We start from the raw sequence: 19,804 nt of genomic DNA on the forward strand, positions 1-19,804 counted from the left end.
CCTTCTTGACCACTACGCTCGGAAGCCAAGGAGATCAGCACGTACTTGTGATAGCTCTTTCTCAAAGAGCAAGGTCTTTTTGGGCACAGTGGCACACATCTATAATCCTAGTGACTCAGGAGGCTGAAGCAAGAATATAAGCTCGAGGCCAGCCTCCGCAATTTAGTGAGTCCCTAAGCAACTTAGTGAAACTGTCGCAAAATAAAAGATAAAAAGGGCTGGGAATGTACCTCAGTGGTAAAGCACTGCTGGGTTCAATCCCCAGGTCCCCAAAAAACAACAAAAACAAAAGTCCCTTTTTGTGTTACCTATTGGCATTGGTACAAAGCAAACATAGGCCATGAGTTCAGTCTCCCTTTGCTGAGAGAGAGAGCTCAGCCTCCAGATTTCCTGTTTACAATCCATGTGTTGCTTAACAAGCACTTCTGAGCCCCACATCTCCAGCTGTTACTAATTTCTACTTCCCTTGGCTGGTCTCCTTGGTATCTCCGGGAATATTTCTTATAGACAAGAATCTACACTGCAATGAGCAGTAGCTCAAGAGCCCATTTTCAGAATTCTTCTCAGGATGGAACCTGTAATTTCAGCCAGTGGGCCTTCATTCATCCATGTACGTATCCTCCCACTCCCACCCATCTCTCCATCTATTGGTTCATCCATCTAACTAAATTTCATTATGGGTCTGCTGTGTGCCAGAGCACATGCTAGTCCTTAATTTATTCACAAATTTATCCCCAGCTCCTGCTGTAGCATCTGGCATGAATGAAAGAAAGACAGGAAGGAGGGAGAACCACTCTAGAACCAGTTGGGGCAAATTCATGAAGCACATATTATCTTTTCACTTTTAAATCTTCCTTGTAGCATTGAAAAAATGGGAATTATTTCCCTATTTAATTTTTTAAGAAATAATTTTGTTGGGCTGCAGATATAGCTCAGTGATAGAATACATGCTTAGCACATGGGAAGCACTGGGTTCACTCCCCAGTACCATAAAAAAAAAGTTTGTGTTGTAATTTTTTCTAATAGTAAAAATAATGGTGCTTTTTGTAGAAAGTCTAGAAAATTCAGAAGACAGAAGATTGTAAAAATCACAGATGACCTGAAACCCCACCACCCAGACTTTTCTCATGATTTCTATGCTTATTTACAAGATTGCCATCATAGTGATTAACCCATTGGTTCTAACTGTGGACTTTGAGTTAAATGGCCTTGGGGTTCATGTCTTGACTCAAGGTCACCAGCTATGTGACCTTAAGAAGTTTACCTAACCTCCCTGAAACCCCAGATTCCTTATTTGTGAACTGGGAAAAATAATACCCTTCCTATGGGAATTAAAGACTCCTCATAGGAATTAAAAGACATAATGTATATAAAATGCTCAACCTAGTCCCTGACACAGAGCAGGTGCTCAGCAAACAGTGGTGCCATTTATCATATATTTATTCTTGCCTGTCTAGACTAAAATTATATTGTAAGCATTTCTCCCACTATGATTGAATATTTACTTTTCAAATACAGTCTTGACACATTTTTCCTTACTCCAATTTCAGACCAGAGGATTAGGAAAAAATGTATTTCTCCTGGTTTCATCTCCTCAGGAGAAACCTGCAAGGATGAGGGCTCCAGAGCCAAGCCTTGAAACTCTTGAGATTTCCCTGACTAAAGCAAAATTCCTGACTGTTTATAGGAAAGGAGTGAGAATTTAAAGGGCTGTGTGTGGCTAGCATGAATGGAATTGGGCAAGGGGTGTCATGATTGGGCCAGGGGAAAGGAGAAGGGACAGTCTGGAGGACTCTAGAAATATCATGGACAGAGTAAGGCTCATGAAATCATACTTCATATCTCTAACCAGGGAGCAGCATAGCATGGTGGGGAAAACCCTGTGTTCTAGCCCTCACCTTGCCACATATGTGCTTCACAACCCTGAGCAACTTACTTTTTCTCCCTGGGCTTCTGGTGCCTTATCTATAAAATGGGCCTAACAACTAGAGTAGTTGGGAGGCTGAAATTGGATACTACCTATTAAGGGCCCAGCACATCAGAAGCACTCAGAAACCATAATTATCATGTGCAGTAAGCTCTGGGAAGAGGAAGACAGTGCCTTCTGTGTCCACTATCCCACCTCCAGTGCCTTGGAGTGTCTGCCACATCATCTGCCTTCAATGAATATTTGTTGGATGAACAAGCTGTGCACTGTAAGGGCACAAACTGAAGAACACAAGCAGAAGCAGGTTTTCCTGGGCAGGGTGTAGCATCTGGAAAACTTCCCATGGTAGGGGAGGGCAAACCCAGATGGAGAAGACGGCCTACCTCATTCTTCAACCTCCCAGTAAAGGTGAGAATGACAATGCGGTTATGGTGAATTACCTCCAAAGTGACAAGTCCATACGAGGAGTAGAAGAGGCATCCCAGGTTACATGGGTGAGTTATGTGACTGCATCTGGCGCAGACTCTTCCCCACTGGCTATGGAAACCTAGAGAGTCACTTCATCACTCTGATGAAGTTGAAGTGGGGGAAATGCCACCTATGCCATAATATTAAATAAGAATATAACTCCTGGCCTGTAATAGGTGCCCAGTTGACAGATCCTGAAGGCAATACTATTTTGAATCCCTGGCATTTGGTTTTAATTTTGAGTGCTCTTTTAAGTGGCTCTAACAGTGCTTTAGAATGGCCTCTGTTTACAGGATGGTTTTGCAGTATTTAGGAGGGTAAGGCAGCCTTGATAAAGACTTTATACACACTTGGTAGGATACAGTAGCCCAAGGGAGATGCTTTGTGTAGGAGTAGAATCACCACAGCAAAAAAAAAAAAAAAAAGCCTATAAGATTGTGATGACATTTTCAGGGTAGAATAAGTGAACTTGGTTCCCAGGCTCCATGAGGCCATGTGTGAAAAAGTGAGGAAATAGTCAGAGTTCCCCATTGAGCATGTCAGAGTTCCCCGTTTAAACAACGTCTAGAGGTCCCTGGGTACCATTCAAGGGACAGGGCTGACCAGGGTTGAGGACCATCAAAGGAAGAACAGAGTATGTCAACACTGTCTCTCCTGACAACACAAACACTTGCCTGTGGCAGGCTATGCTGGGGGGTCTCACCCCCCTGAATTCTCAACCAGCTGGTGCTGGTGCTGTAGGTGGTGCAGCCTCATTTTATGGGAAAGGCCTGGAAGCTGAGGGAGGTGAAGGGACTCCAGAGCTCTTGCACCTGACAGGTGGGATCTGAACCTAGGGCTCTTTGCACTCCCACCACTCCATGGGGCCTCTGGGTTTTTTTTTTTGTTTTTAAATATATATATATTTACATTTTAAATATATACATATAGATATTTAGTTATACATGGACACAATATCTTTATTTTGTTTATTTATCTTTATGTGGTGCTGAGGATCGAACTGAGTGCCTCACATGTGCGCCGAGTGCTCTGCCACTGAGCCACAGCCTCAGCCCACCTCTAGGTTTTTTAAAGCAATAACCACCACACCAGAGTCCTGGGGAACATTTTAGTCCCAGCATAAAAACAACAACAACAAAATTAACCTGTCCAACAAAGAATAAACTGACTCTAGAGAACTGTGATTTGTGGCATCTGCAAATACTGGCCATGTTACCAAGGACAGCATTCATTATCTAAGTGCAGAGAAAGAACAGAATTGAGAGTTGGGAGGAAATCAGAAAGTATACTTCATGGATGGTATGGAAGTCCAGGCTGGGCTGGCATCCCAGCTCCCTCTCCTACTCACCAGCTGTTTGTGCTGCTTCACCTTTCTTTGTTCGTCATCTCTGCATGGGGAATAATAATCCTTGCTCATGAGATGATGAAATAAAATCACGTATTTACAGTGCCTGACACAATCATTCAGTAACTGGTCCTAAAATCATTCTAGCCAGTCAATCCTTTTCTGGAATTTACTACGAGCCAGATACCTGTATTAATAGGCTTTATATTTACCTGTTCAGGGGGCAGGCAGTGGAGTGCTCCTATGGGAGGCACTGTTATCAGCCTTGTTTTAAGGTTTTAAGATGATGACAGGAGGTACTAAGAGGTGAAGTGGTTATTGTGACTACTGCTGTTCTTATCAATACCAATTCCAAGCCACCTGCTACCTTCACCCTGAAGGCAAAGTTTAAATTCCTTCAGAGTCTCCTAAAGTCTGAAGACAGAGGAGAGGGCATGAGGCATGTCCAGGATCCCACTGATGGGAATAGGGGCTCACCTTCACAATGACATCCATGGCATTTTGGTTTTCCTTCTTGCTTTGCCCAAAGGATCTCACGTTGAAGGAACAGAGCCTCAGGGCCAGGGAACTGTCGAGGGTGAGGAGGAGAAGCAGCAGGGTGGATAGACTCAGGGACATCCTGGCACTACTCAGGCTTCAGGCTGGGTGAGAAGACAGCAGTGCTGGGAGTGCAGGCTTCCGCCACCTCCCGGCACACTTGACTTATAAAGCCTGTGGATAACAGGAATGACTGGATTCCTCTTTGCTACTTTCACTTCTCTGAGGAACTGAAGATCATGTGTTTGAATCCCCAAGGAAATGAAGATACTGGGCTAGCTTTTTAGAAGCCCCTGTTATTGTCACCTTGGTGAGAAAACTGGCATGCCTATTTTAGGCACCATCCTCTACAAAGTCACTCCTATCTAGACCAGGAGCCAGCTCTGACCACTGGTTTTCTCTGCTGTGGTTGCATGCTATGGACCTTTCCCTGACAGTTCATTAACTTGGAAGCAATCTACCCAGAGGTACCTGGGGCAGAGGAGCCTTCTGGGGGACAATGAGGCAGTGAGCAGTGGGAAATCCTGCTGAGTTTTATATAAATCATTGGGATTTGGTGGCCAGCTGTCCCTAGATACACCCAGGCAGTTATTCTCTAAATACCCTGATGGGCATAAATTAAACTCAAATTGTTTGAATGACATAATTTTAAGGCAATTTTACTATGTACAACTTAACACAGTGTGTTGCCAGGAATGGCAATGCTGATCTGCTAGGATGGGCCAGTAAAATATCCTTGGACTTCAAGGACAAATAGCCTGTTTAAGCCTGATATTACTTTAATGTTTGTGGGATGTTCTTTGACCCCAAGAAAGAAAAGTTCTGCAAGAATTATAGACTTTCATCTGGGCGTAGTGGTGTACACCTGTAATCCCAGTGGCTCAGGAGGCTGAGGCAGAAGGATTTCGAGTTCAAAGCCAGCCTCAGCAATGGCGAAGCACTAAACAACTCAGTGAGACTTTGACTCTAAATAAAATAGAAAATGGGGCTGGTAATGTGGCTCAGTGATTGAGTGCTCCCTTAATTCAATCCCCAGTACAAAAAAAAAAAAAAAAAAAAAAAAAAAAGCCCAAACTTTCTTAGAGTTTGGGCAGGAAGATACAAAGATCTGAAAAGCAAAGGAAATATAAATTTACTCAGGTTATATTTGTGAAGTTTGGCAAGGACAATTCTGCAAGAAAAAGATAGAGAATGAGAATAACTCAAAGCTAACCTTGGGCTCTCCAGACCATCCCTCTGAATTGGCAGGGCTGTGACTACAGCCTCAGGGAAAAGCATAAGAAGGTTGCAAACAGTCAGCATTCAGAAGGCCACTCATGCCCAGGATATCTAAGAGAGAATCTGAAATTGTACATGGAAGGAGACAATGGTTTTCTTCAGCTCTTGGATAAGATGAATTTCCCCACTGTCTTCAACTTCAACCTCAGGCCTTTTTGAGTCTCTGGTAAGAAGTAGCCCTCGTTAATTTAATTGGATGGTTAAGTATCTCCCTCCATGAATGGATTTCTTCCAGCCAGAGGAAGATATAGAATTAAGTGTAAAAATGCTCAAGAAACTCAATCATAATACAAGCTTTTGTATTTAAAGATGAAATCTGGTATACCCCTGTAATCCTAGCAACTCAGGACACTGAGGCAGGAGGATCACAAGTGCCAGCTTGATAACTTAGTGAGACCCTGTCTCAAAATGAAATACAATGGCTGGGGATGTAGCTCAGTGGTAAAATGCTCCTGGGTTTGCTCCCTAGTGCCCACCCTCATAAAAAGGTGGAACCTGTATATGTGTACTTTTTTGTTCTAATTAGTTATACATGACAGTAGAATGCATTTTGACACATCAGACATAAATGGAGTATAACTTCTCATTCATCTGGTTGTACATGATGTAGAGTTACATGGGTCATGTAATCATACATGCACATAGAGTAATAATGTCCAATTTGTTCTACTATCATTCCTACCACCATGCCCCCTCCCCTGCCTTCACTCCCCTCTGTCTAGTCCAAAATACCTCTATCTCTTCTCCCTGCTTACTGTAAATTAGCATCCATTTGACCTTTGGTTCTTTGGGGATTGGTTTATTTCATTTAGCATAATATTCTCCAGTTCCATTTATTTACTGGCAAATGTCATAATTTCATTCTTCTTTGAGGATGAATAATATTCCTTTGTGTATATATACCACAGCTTCTTTATCCATTTATCTTTTGAAGGGCACCTAGTTTGTTCCATAGCTTAGCTATTGTGATTGAGCTGCTATAAATATTGATAGGATGCTGATTTTAAGTCCTTTTGGGTACAAACCTAGGAGTGGGATGACAGCGTCAAATTGTGATTTCATTCCAAGTTTTCTGAGTAACCTCTATATTGCTTTCCATAGTGGTTGCACCAATTTGCAGTCCAACCAGCAATGTATGAGTGTACCTTTTTCTCCACGTTGTTGCCAACATTTATATTGCTTGTATTATTGATGATTGCCATTCTGACTGGAGTAAGATGGAATCTCTGTAGTTTTTATTTGCATTTCTCTAATTGCTAGAGATGTTGAACATTTTTTAATGTATTTGATTGGTTATCTTTCTTCTTATGTGAAGTGTCTGTTCAGTTCCTTAGCCCATTTATTGATTGGGTTATTTGTTTTTCTGGTGTTAAGTTTTTTTGAGTTTTTTATATATCCAGGAGATTGATGGTCTATCTGAGGTACATGAGGTAAAAAATTTTTCCCATTCTGTAGGCTCTCTCTTCACGTTATTGATTGTTTCCTTTGCTGAGAAGATTTTTAAAAAAAATATCAGGTTATATTCTTTCTTTCTTTTTTTTTTTAAAGATGGACAAAATATCTTTATTTATTTTATTTATTTTTATGTGGTGCTGAGGATCGAACCCAGTGCCTCATACGTGCTAGGCGAGCTCTCTACCGCTGAGCTATAACCTCAGTACCTTGGGTTATATTCATTCTTTCTTCCTTCCTTCCTTTCTTCCTTCCTTCCTTCCTTCCTTCCTTCCTTCCTTTATTTATTTTTATGTCGTGCTGATGATTGAACCCAATGCCTCACACATGCAGGCAAGCACTCTACCACTGAGCCACAACCCCAGTCCCGAAAAGAAGCTTTTTAGTTTGATTCCATCCCATTTGTTGATTCTTGATTTTTCTTCTTGCACTTTAGGAGTCTTGCTAAGAAAGTCAGTTCCTAAACTGACATGGGCCTACTTTTTCCTTCTGTTAATTGCATTGTCTCTGTTCTAGTGCCTAAGTCTTTGATCTACTTTGAGTTGATTTTTGTGCTGGGCAAGAGGGGTTTAATTTAATTTTGCTACATATGGATTTACGTTTTTGCCACCACCTTTTGTTGAAGAGGCTATTTTTTTTCTCCAATGAATGTTTTTGGTGCCTTTGTCTAGTATGAGCTAACTATTTTTATGTGGGTTTGTTTCTGTGTCTTCTATTCTGTTCCCTGGTCTACTTATCTGTTTTGGTGCTAATACCATGCCATTCGTGTTACTATGGCTCTGTAGTATAATTTAAGTTCTGGTATTGTGATGCCTCCTGCTTCATTTTTCTTGCTAAGGATTGCTTTGGCTATTCTGGGTCTCTTATTTTTCCAAATGAATTTTATGATTACTTTTTCTATTTCTAGGATAATGTCATTGGGATTTTAATAGGAATTGCATTAGATCTGTATAACAGTTTTGGTAGTATGGCCATTTTGACAATGTTAATTTTGCTTATTCAAGAGCATAGGAAATCTATCCATCTTCTCAGATTTTCTTTAATTTCTTTCTTTAGTGTTCTGTAGTTTTCTTTGTAGAGGTCTTTCACTTCTTTTGTTAGATTGATTCCCAAATATTTTATTTGAGACTATTGTGAATGGTGTGTTTTCCTGATTTCTCTTTCAGTGGCTTCATCACTGAAATATAGGAATGCATTTGATTTATGGGGGTGTTAATTTTATATCCTGCTACTTTTCTGAATTCACTTATTAGTTCTAGAACAATTCTGGTGGAATTTTTGGGATCTTATAAATATAGAATCATGCCATCAGCAAATAAGTGATAGTTTGAGTTCTTCTTTTCCTATTTGTACATGTGTATCTTAAGAACTTATATAACATCTGAGAAATTTTTGGCCTGTTAAATTGAGAATTTTGTAAATACAATATGAAGTGTGCAATTAGGTGGATGAATTATTAGATTTGTGACATTTATTTATTTTTTATTTTTACTTGTTTTTTTTGGGGGGGTGCCAGGGATTGAACTCAGGGGTACTCAACCACTGAACCCCATCCTTAGTTTTATTTTGTATTTTATGCAGAGACAGGGTCTAACTGAGTAGCTTAGCACCTCATTTTTTTGCTGAGGCTAGCTTTGAACTCTCAATTCTTTTGTCTCAGCCTCACAAGCTAGTGGGATAATAGGCGTGTACCTCACACCTGGCTAGATTTGTGACTTTTTAAGTTGAAACCTTGCCAAGTTTATGTACAGATCTGAAACATTTTTAAGGACTTTGGGTTAGTACTATCTTTGCAGATTAATTTATTAGACTTAGACATATTTAGTACCAAAAAAAGGTGACTTTTAAACACTTGTTAGCTCAAACAATTGAAAAACTTTAAAAAGTAAGAAAGATAGGCCATATTAAATCTGCAAAAGAAATTTTGAGTGTTTGTAAATAGGTCCAAAACTGCTTGAAAGTAATTGGGGTTTAGGGTTTCCAGATTTAGCAAATAAAAATACAAAATGGTATATAGATTAGAATTTTAGATAACTTAATTTTTGTTTGTTTGTTTGTTTTTGCACTGGGGATTGAACTCAGGGGCACTCGATCACTGATCCACATCCCTGGCCCTATATTTTTATTTTGTTTAGAGGCAAGTTCTCACTGAGATACTCAGTGCCTTGCCTTGCTGAGGCTGGCTTTGAACTCACAATCCTCTTGCCTTAACCTCTAGAGCCTCTGAGATTACAGGAGTGTGCCACCATGCACAGCTAGATAACTTAAATTTAATTGGATGATTTCTATTTTATTTCAGAGTTTTAGTTGGACTTATAAAAATAATAAGAACTTTTGTAAGCTAAACCTACAAGTGTGGCATTTGGTAAGAGTACTGACAGAAGGTGAGGCTGTAGCTCCATTTCATCTCACCATGGGCTCAGTAAATCGTAATCACCTTCCACGCACTTTACTTGGGATATCTTTTAGAATTCCTGGGTGTGAGTGCCTGAAATGCTGACTGTTCTATGTTTGCAATGCAGGTGCACTTTGCCCTGTGTTTATGGCTACAGCCCCAGTCACTTGCTTCGGGAGTGGTCTGGAAATCCCAAGGCTAGCTTGGAGTTATTCTTACAGAATTTTCCACAAAGACAACCTGATTGGATTTTTCATTTCTTTTGCTGTTCAAAACTTTCTCTCTTCCTGCCTAAATCTTTAACAGTCATTGTAGAAGTAGTTCCTAGCATCAAAAAACAGCTAACCTGGGCTGGGGTGCTTAGTCAATTGAGGTTTTACATCCATTCCCAGTACTATACTAAATAAGCGAATAATTAATTAGCTAACCTGTAGGATAAAGAGAGTCAATTAATTAGTTTTTGAATTCTTAACTAATAATTTGAATATTAATTTGAAAAATTAAGTCAACCTTTAGTGATTTCTGCATATAGAAGATGCCCTTGAGGACTTAAAAAATTGACATAAACAGCCTGAAGAGGTGGATACAATTTTGTACTTGGCACACTAACTGCATAAAATTGAACTTTAAAAAAGTACCTGGATTCTAGAGAAACTCCTGAGTCAAATTTAACTGAATCCAACTCAGTGCAGGTGCTGTGTCCAGAGCTTTCTGTGTTTCAAGTCATCCAATACTCATCCAGTCCCAAGGATACTAAGCTTCTGCAAGACAGAACTGGGATTTGAACTCAGTCCCTCTAACTCACACGGGACTTCTCCCAACCTAAGCTAGGTTTCTCAGAACCATCTACACTGTGGAGTGAGAGGCCGTGGGGAGGAGCTGAAAGGGGGACTTCCACTTTTGACTATATGAGCTTGTATATTGTTTGACTTTTTTTTTTCTTCTTCTTCTTTTTTTTTTTTTTTTTTTTTACAAACACATGTACTTTAGTCATTGAAGAGAAAGAAGCAAGTGCTAAATGCTTTTCATACTAACTATGCCCATGCAAAAACACATTTCTGTCTCCGGGTGCCACAGAGTCAAAGGAAGTTCCTGCTCTCAGGAGTCACTGAGAAGGTGGAGGCCTAAATGTGTCTCTGCTCCAGTTAAAATTCTTCAGAGGCTCTTTTTATAGAAAGACTGAGAGAAAGTTTTGAACAGGGTAGTCCTGGGGGCCCAGGGAGAGAGGAGCCCTTCCTCCTGCTCTGAAGTTGGGTCCTAGTGCTGGGACTCGGGGCTCCCTGACAGCTGAGAACCTGGGAGGAAAGTTAGAGACTGGCCTGACCCTCACAGACCATTCTAGGCTCTCCTTACTTCTGTTATTTAGTGGCTGTGAATGACATTTCCTGCTGCATGTACTTTCAAACACTAGTGTGCAGGATGCTCATGGAATACAGGATAAATATGTATCGCTCCTTTCAAGAGACTTACAAGGCCTATTAGTGCATCAAATGTTCTGAGATGACCTGTAATTTTAAAAAAGTTGCTTAAATGAGTTGAAACAGGATGTTCCAAATTTATTGTCCTTCTACTTCCCTTTTTCCCCCCATGGGGCTAGTGGAGGTTAACCCAGGACCTCACACATGCTAGCGAGTGCTCTACCCCTGAGTCACATCACCAGTCCTGTTGTACTTTTTTCTTCAAGATTGCTTTGAATATTTTGAGCAACATCCACCTTGGGAATATGTTTGATTGTGCAGGGTTAATCAGATGACCTCAAAGCCTCAAGCTCTTGTTCTTGTTGGTAAGTCTTATGCATGTTGGGTGAATGGGCAGAAATGAGGGCTGAGAGTTAAGACACATGACCCCAAACATCACCAGCAGCCACAGCCATTTGCACAGGCCCTGGTGGACAGGGTACCTTGGAATCTGAGGAAGACACAGAGTCCAGGAGGAGCAAAAGTGTCACAGGCTGAATCATTCAAAAGCAGCAAAGAAACAAGGGACCGGCAGGAAAGTCCTCGCTACTAGCAGGGATGGGCCATGTGATTCAAACAGGTGTTTCCAGTGACGGGCGCTGCCCTCTGTCTAATGATGAATGAGCCCGGGCAATAATCTCATAATGCATGCAGATTGCTCCATGGTCACGTTTCACAACCAGCTTGTGGCATGGGGGTGAGGAAGGTGCATTATTTAAGGTTGTGTAATTGGGACAACTTCACCTTTGTAGGATGGTTTTCAGCTCATGAGACAGGCTCTGGGTTTCAACCTCACACAGCATCTTTTATATGGGACTATGCCTGGACCTCAAGAGGGACACTCTCTGAAGGACAGGCCTGAATGGGTCTCTGCTCCAGTTAAAATTCTTCAGAGGCTCTTATTATAGAAAGACTGAGCTCCTTGATGGGGCCTCTCCCTACCCACATTGTCAAGGCCATGTGCTCTACTCCTTCCCCACTTCCTCTCCCAGTGCCTCCCGTCACACTGCCCAGCTTTCAGTTCCCACATCAGGGCCTTTGCTTAGCTATCTCCTACCTGCAGTGCTGTACATGTCTTCTGTTTTCACATGTTGGCTTTAAGTTATTCCCTCAGTAGCCTTCCTGGCCCCCTTAGCTCATCAGGGTCTTCCCTCCTCTTATTCTATTTTATGGCACCCAGGTCTTCTGCTGCCTGGCATGTATCATAATGTATCATTGTGTGTGTGTGTGTGTGTGTGTGTGTGTGTGTGTGTTTCCTTGCCTAATGTCTTATCTCCCTGCTAGGTAGCTCTGGGGGATGGTGGTGATAGAGAAACCTCCATGTGTCTGTGCTGACCAGAACAGGTTGGGAATGTAGCAGATGCTCACTAAATCATTGTTGAACGCAAGATATAATGCTCTGACTTCAGAACCCAGGTTCTTGCCAGGTTGTCTGCAAGCCATCATGGGCTGTGTGTGAGAGCTATGCACATTTGAGTGTATGAGGGTACTGGCCTGACGTCACTGTCTAATTGGGCTGTTCAATATATGTGTGCCTTTCCTCTCGCTCTGCCTATGATCCCACACAGCACCTGAGATGGGCATGACTTGCCAGGATGTCAGTCAATCTGCTGACCACAAGACATCACTAAACAAGACTCCACCCTTTGAAACCCAATCCTTTGCCTTATTTGGGTGGAACTTTCTCGAATGTCTCTTCCTCAATAAACAGAAGGTTTAGGATGTGCTTGTTCTCTTGCTCCTGCCAGCACTGGAGCTGACCTTTGGGTCACTGAGCCATCATGCCTGAGAAACTTATGTTCATGTGATGCGTGGTTTCTTCGCCATTTTTTTAATTGTTGATACAGCCAGTTCCTTTGAACCCAGCTGATATTGCCAGTCTGGCCAGCTGGTGATACTAGGCATGGTGGTACATGCCTGTAATCTCAGCTACTAGGGAGACTGAGGCAAGGAGAATTGTAAGTTCAAGGACAGCCTGGGCAATTTAGTGAGATTATTTCTAGAAAAAATAAAATAAAAAGACCTGGGGTGTAGCTCAGTGGTGGAACACCCCTGGGTTCAATCCCCATTCTGGATAAAAAAAAAATGAGCCCAAGTTCACCACCACCACATAGGTGCTGAGCCAGAGGAACTCAGCTTCTCTGAGTAAGGAGAGGGAACCTGCCACACACACCACAAAAGGCAGCAGTGACAACAGCCACAATAGTGCCTCCTCTTATGGAGCTCTCAGTGCCAATTCTGGCCCTAACTCCCTGATTCAGGAGTAGAGCATAGAGCATACTTCTAACCCTAACCATAACCCTAACCCTACTGACATCTTGGGTCCTGCTACAGCTTGGATCTGGAATGTCCTCAAAGGTCCTTAAAGCTTAGTCCTTAGCTTGCAGCTATTAGTAGGTGGTGGAAACTTTAGGAGGTGGGGTCTGATGGGAGGCTGTAGTCACTGGGGCTGTGCCCTCAAAAGGAACTGTAGGATCCATCACTTCCTCTTTCTTCTTTGCACCTCAGTGAGGAGATGAGCAGCTTTGTTCCACTACATGCTCCTACCATGATGTGCTGCTTCACCACAGGCTCAAAAGCAACACAGCTAACTGACCAGGGGCTAACCCCGACCCCCAGATTGTGAACCAAAATAAACCTTTTCTCGTTATAGGTTGATTATCTCAGGGGTTTGTTATAGTGATGGAAAACTGACAAATGCAGGGCTAGATAATTCTTTGTTGTAGAGGCTGACCTTAGTATAGGATGTATAATGGGATTCCTGGTAACTACCCACTAGTTTCCAGTATATCCCTCAGTTGAGACTACCAAAAAATGTCTTCAGATGTGGATAAATGCTGTCCCAGGAGGGCAGGAATCATTCTATGTTGAGAATGTTGGTGTGGAGGTTAAAGCATGTGCGGTTCTATTTACTGGCTATTTGACCTTGGAAAAACAACTAAACTTCTCTGGGGCCATTTCCTCGCCTTTAAAATGGTAGAACTTGTGAAGATTTAGCCAGTTGATAATTAAAGGGCAGATTCAGCACAGTGCCTGGCCTTTTGTGGTACTCAGTCAGGTTGATATTCTGTCTTCAGAATAAATTGTGCTATTTCCATTTTGTAGATGAAGACTTGGAAGTCATCCTGGATGGCTATGAAGTGATGTCAGAGGCAGGCATTTGGGTTCTTAGGACTAACTCCTTTTGCAAGGCTTTTCTTTACAGGTGCAAAGGGGCCCATGTAACTTCAGACCTCATCTGACCAAGTGCAGGCCCAGAGCTGGTGGTGTTGCAATGAACAGATGGATAGATCTGTCAGTACAGAAACAAAACCTAAGGGAGTGACAACTCAGTAATCAAGGTCAATAATCTCATGCAATATTTTGTAGAAATAAAAATCAATGCAGAAAAAAATCCACGATGAATAGGGTATATACATCTTAAATAAAGACACCATTCGACCCTGCCCTTACACTTGACAGAGTCTCATTCACCTTGCCCTGATCCTGCTTCTGGGATTTTGCAGATCTGTAAAAAGCAGCCAGAGTCCAAGCTTGCTGCTACTAGAGTAGGAGATGGGGAGACCACGCCCTCTTATGGCCAATGGGAGCACTGCTCCTCTCCATGGCGCAGGGCTCGCCTTTCTCATCCCCTAAAGGCAGCATCTCAGCACTACAACACTTCTGACCCTGAGACTGCTAGGTTAAAAGGCAGGGGCAGGTCTAACGATGACAGCGGAGCACCCCCACCCCCACCTCGTCCCTTTTCACTGGCTGCACCTTTCTCATTGCCTTCTGTGTAAACATTTGCAGGACATGTCACCACTTTTGTGGCGATCCTAAAGCAGCCTGTTACTATCAAGCCGGCCTTTCCAGGCTGACCACAGAAGGATGCAGTGAGGCAACAAGGCTGCTAATCGGGGGCTCCACCTGTTTGGTGGGCCCAGTGCAGGCGAGTTCCTTATTCTCCTAAGAGCTTAATAGTTTCTTAGCTTCGCTTTACTTTTTATTTTGAAATAACCTACAATGTGCATAAAATCACAAAAATAGTACAAAGGACTCTTATACAACCCCTACCTAGATTCCAAGGAACATTTGTCACATTTGCTTTTTCATTAGCTTGCTATAGGGTGGGCATATAACTTGGTGGTAGGCTACTTACCTAGTATGTGCAAGGCACTGAGTTTGATCCCCATCACTACAAAAAAAAAAAAATCATTAGTTTGCTATCTGTACAGGTATTACTTTTGCCCCTCAGCAGTAAGTTAGAGACATTGTAACTCTTTACCATTACTTCAGGAAGTATTTCTCAAGAACAAGTACTTTTTTGTATATAACCACAGAACAATGATCAAAACCACAGGGTTTTACAATGATATGGTATTATTAACTAATCCACAAGTCTTATTCCAGTTTTACCAATGGTTTTAATAATGTTCTTTACAATAATTTTTTTTTTCTGGTCTAGGACTCAATCCAGGATAAACATTGACTTAACCTCTTTTCTCTGGCTCTACTTTGATCTGAACCATTCCTTAGTCATCTCTTTGGTATTTCATGACTTTGATATTTTTTATTTTTACAAGCTATTTATTTAGCTATATCTCCCTCAATCCGAGTTTCTCTGAGGTTCCTCATGATTGGATTCAGAGGATACATTTGGGGCAAGAAACCGCCTAGGAGATGTGTCTTCTCATGAAATTTCTATTTGTTTTTTTTAGGGCTGGGGATTGAACCCAGGGGTGCTCTGCCACTAAACTACATTCCCATTCCTTTTTATTTATTTAAAAAAAATAGAGACAAAGCCTCACTAACTTGCAGAGGCGGGCCTCCAATTTGCTATCCTCCTGTCTCAGCCTCCTAAGCAGCTGGGATTAGAGGCAGTCTTGAGTGTCTTTTGTAGCAGGGTGACCCTGATATACAGGAAGCAGATTATGACTTGAAATCTGCTAATAATATTAGCTGAAGTTACTGATACTCTGCATTCCATGACTTGGGAGATATTTTCTCTTTGGAACAGTACAGTGTGAGGTGTTGGATCACAACAATTATAAAGCAATAATAGTGGCTGCAGGTGCTTAGCTATATTAGGCTTCACATGCAACATCCTCTTTACGTGGATTGGATGCTTTAAGTCTCAACCACCCTGAATACTACTATCTTCTTCATTTTACAGATGAGCCTCAGAGAGGGTAAATTACCTGCATCAGTTCTCACAGTAAGAGGCAGAGCCAGGATGTTTGATCACCTGGTTAGGCTCCTACCCATTTCTCTTCTGCAGGTAGCAAGGGCTGCCAGGCTACCATACCAAATGAGAACAATGTATGTCCCGCTCCCAAGATTTCCAGAAGATGGGGATTTCTCTCTATATTCTGGAACTCCCCTACTTAGTTCATACTTGTCAACCTAAATCTCAATTGGAGAGAGATTCTCCAAAAAGTAATCACATTTATTTAGAAATGGCAGAACACTGCTCTGAGAATATGTGTGCCATAGTAAACATGGGCATGCTCAAAGAGGCTGAGGCAAGGGGAACTTTTTCAAGGTAAAATGAGGGGATTGGATTACAGAAGATATTTTGAAACAATAATCCTTAATCACAAGGCCACTAACAAAGGTGGCACCAAGTCTGAGAGATAGTTGAGCAGATAGTTGGAGGGCAGACATCCTTACAGAAGTATTTTTGCATGTCAATCTATTCTCCATGATTATCTTCTCCTTCTAGCTCAGCCTGCCTCATCTTGCTCTACTCTGTCCCAATGTCTATCCTACTTTTGACTCTTTGGATTGTTCCCAGATACTTTAAGGTCTCTGGCAATACATGACTAATTTTTATTTTATTTTTGGTACTGGGGATTGAGCTTGGGGGCACTCGACCACTGAGCCACATCCCCAGCCCTATTTTGTATTTTATTTAGAGACAGGGTCTCACTAAGTTGCTTAGCGCCTTGCTCTTTTTTTAAAAATATTTTATTTACATTTTGGTTTTTGGCAGACACAACATCTTTGTTTGTATGTGGTGCTGAGGATCGAACCTGGGCCGCACGCATGCCAGGCGAGCGCGCTACCACTTGAGCCACGTCCCCAGCCCCCGCCTTGCTCTTTTTTGTTAAGGCTGGCTTTGAACTTGAGATCCTCCTGCCTCAGCCTCCCAAGCCACTGGGATTACAGGCATGCGCCACAGCACTCAGATACATGACTAATCTTGATTGTTCCTGCTCCTGACACTGTTGGGACTCTAGAACTCTTTATCCCCAGAACCTCAATCTAAGCACCAGGACCACTATCTGAAGGGTGACTGTGGCCCATTGTTATGAATACATAACCCTAGTTGCGCATGACCTTAGCAGCTCAGAGAAGAGAGGACATGGGAAAAAAATGAGGATGTGTTATCCATGAGATGAATTAGGAGCATCAGAAAGCATCATGACTGGGCTGGGGATGTGGCTCAAGCGGTAGCGCGCTTGCCTGGCATGCATGTGGCCCCGGTTCGATCCTCAGCACCACGTACAAACAAAGATGTTGTGTCCGCTGAAAACTAAAAAAAAAATTAAACATTAAAAAAAATTCTCTCTCTCTCTCTCTCTCTCTTTAAAAAAAAAAGAGTGAAAACGTCATTATTTAAAAAAAAAAGAAAGCATCATGACTTAATTAGCATAAGTTAGCATGAATCTATATATGAATATGAGTATACATGAATACATATATGAATGTGAGTATGAATATATATGAACACAAAAATGAATATATAAATAATATGTGAATATTAATATATATTGATATTTACATATATGAATATGAACATGAATATATGTGTTGGTATGAATATATAGGAATATGTATATGTGTGTGTGTGTGTGTGTGTGTGTGTGTGTATGAGGGGCATGTATTCCTGTGTCCGCCCCTTCAGGAAAGTAGATTCCAGTGCTGTCTGTTCAGTATGGAGAATGGGTCAATGTGCCCTCCACTACTTGAGGAGAGATCTCCATGCCCTCCTCCCCATGAAGGGAGTAGGTCCCAGTCTGGAAAGTCACTCCCTGTGTCCTTCACCCAATGAGGAGTTTAGATATCCATGTTCTCCAATAGTGAGTGGAGTAGAATGATGCATATTTCACCCAATGAGGAGAGTTAATCTCTGTACACTTGATCTGATGTGCTCCTACTCCAGTTCAACCCTCAAAGTACAAAATAGGAGAAGACGTCTATATATGACTATGTATATGAATATATATAAGTATATATGATTATGAATAACTATATATAATATATATGAGTATACATATGAATATATACATATGAAGAATTATACCCCTGTGCCTTCCACTCAGTATGGGGAATAGATCACCATGTCTTCTGCTAGATGAGGGGAGTTGATATCCATGCCCTCTGCCCCATAATAGGAGTAGGTCCTGGTTGGGGGAGTAGGACCCTGTTCTCAGACATTTTCCTGTACAGATACATATTTGTGAGCAATTCACATTTTTGTATGTGTACATGTACACATTCATGTCCATGCACATATTCATATTTATGCATGCAGACATGTACATTTTCATATTCATGTACATGTACATTTTCTTATTCAGGCACATATTCAATTTCTTGTACAGGAACATGTCCATTCACATATTCAGATTTATGTACATGTATACCTTCATATTAATGTATGTGTAAATGTACATATTCATACCATATCCATATCCATATATGTTTACATATTCATACAAAATTTCATATTCACACATTTGTACATGCTCATATTCATGAACATAAATATGAATATGCATATGAATTTTGTGTGTACATGAAATTGAATGTGTGCATGAATATGTGCACATACATAATATTTATATTTATACATATATTCATATTCCTACATACATTCATATACCTGTATGTATACATGTACAGATATATGTATGTGCACATGTACATATGTATTCATGTATGCATACACATTCATATGTACATAGTCATATTTATGTACCTGTACATTACATTCATATTGCTATTCATAAACATTCATATTAATATGCCTATTCATATATAAACATGCATATATTCATATACATATATCTGTACATATTTATGCAATTATTTATGTTCATATTCTTCTTCAGATTCATATTCCTTCTTGTACATTTTCATATTCATACTTATTCATTCTTATTGATTTTATCTCTAGAGATTTCATCTCTAGAGCTGGGAATAGAGTTAGTGATGTTGAGTAAATGAATCATGTTTAGTAATGCTGTAATTGTATAGATGTGTGGATAATAATATCATTGTTTGATACTAACTATTCAATATGTATTTTGGGGTGACTCTGGTTAGTGGAGGAAGGTCTCCTAGGGATAAGAGTACAATGAGAATTATCAAAATTAGTAGAGGGAACTTATTTTATATACTAGATAATGACAGGGTGGTAGTTTTTTTGTTATAATTGAATAACATAAATATATTGATTGTAAGAATAATATAGATAAATATAGTTAATGTGGGATTAACTATAATAACATATTATTCAACCTATATGGGCAATTGATGGATATGCTAAATTTTGGTTTAGTCCTCCTCAGTCCCCTAATATAATAGATAAGACTGCTATTGCTATTATTAGGGAAAAGTTAATTGATGGCGCAATTTGAAATATGATTGAGACTGGAGCAATTTTTTGTCATGTTAATAGGACTAGACGTGATATTAGTGAATTCATTGAGTAACTTCAGGCACTCATAGATGAAATGGGACTAATCCTATTTTTATTGATAAGACTGTGACAAATATTAGGTATGAAATTTGGTTGGAAATATTAAAGTTCACTGTCCTGTATTTATGAAAAGAATAATTATGGCTATTTTTTTTAAAGAGATAGTGAGAGAGGAGAGAGAGAGAGAGAGAGAGAGAGAGAGAGAGAGAGAGAGAGAATTTTTTGATATTTATTTTTCAGTTATCGGCGGACACAA

At 40.8% G+C, this 19,804-nt stretch overlaps 1 protein-coding gene across 16 annotated transcripts in view; it reads right to left on the bottom strand.

Moving 5' to 3' along the window:
* The window catches only part of Dnase1l3 (deoxyribonuclease 1L3), a 66,868-nt gene that overhangs the window by 21,613 nt on the left and 25,451 nt on the right, over positions 1-19,804 (bottom strand). For 2 of the 16 annotated variants that reach the window (XM_076841464.1, XM_076841610.1), the window contains exons 4-7: positions 15,001-15,036; positions 14,093-14,151; positions 10,041-10,163; positions 4,218-4,451 (exon numbers count right to left, since the gene is read on the bottom strand). The exons of 2 other annotated variants lie outside the window; for them this stretch is intronic. In XM_076841464.1, the coding sequence (XP_076697579.1) occupies positions 4,218-4,358 (141 nt within the window). In that variant the 5' untranslated portion in view covers positions 4,359-4,451; positions 10,041-10,163; positions 14,093-14,151; positions 15,001-15,036. 12 more of the 16 variants (XM_076841637.1, XM_076841583.1, XM_076841834.1 and 9 more) reach the window with 10 other exon arrangements.

This window comes from Callospermophilus lateralis, chromosome 1, assembly GCF_048772815.1.
Source record: "Callospermophilus lateralis isolate mCalLat2 chromosome 1, mCalLat2.hap1, whole genome shotgun sequence".
Lineage (NCBI taxonomy): Eukaryota > Metazoa > Chordata > Mammalia > Rodentia > Sciuridae > Callospermophilus > Callospermophilus lateralis.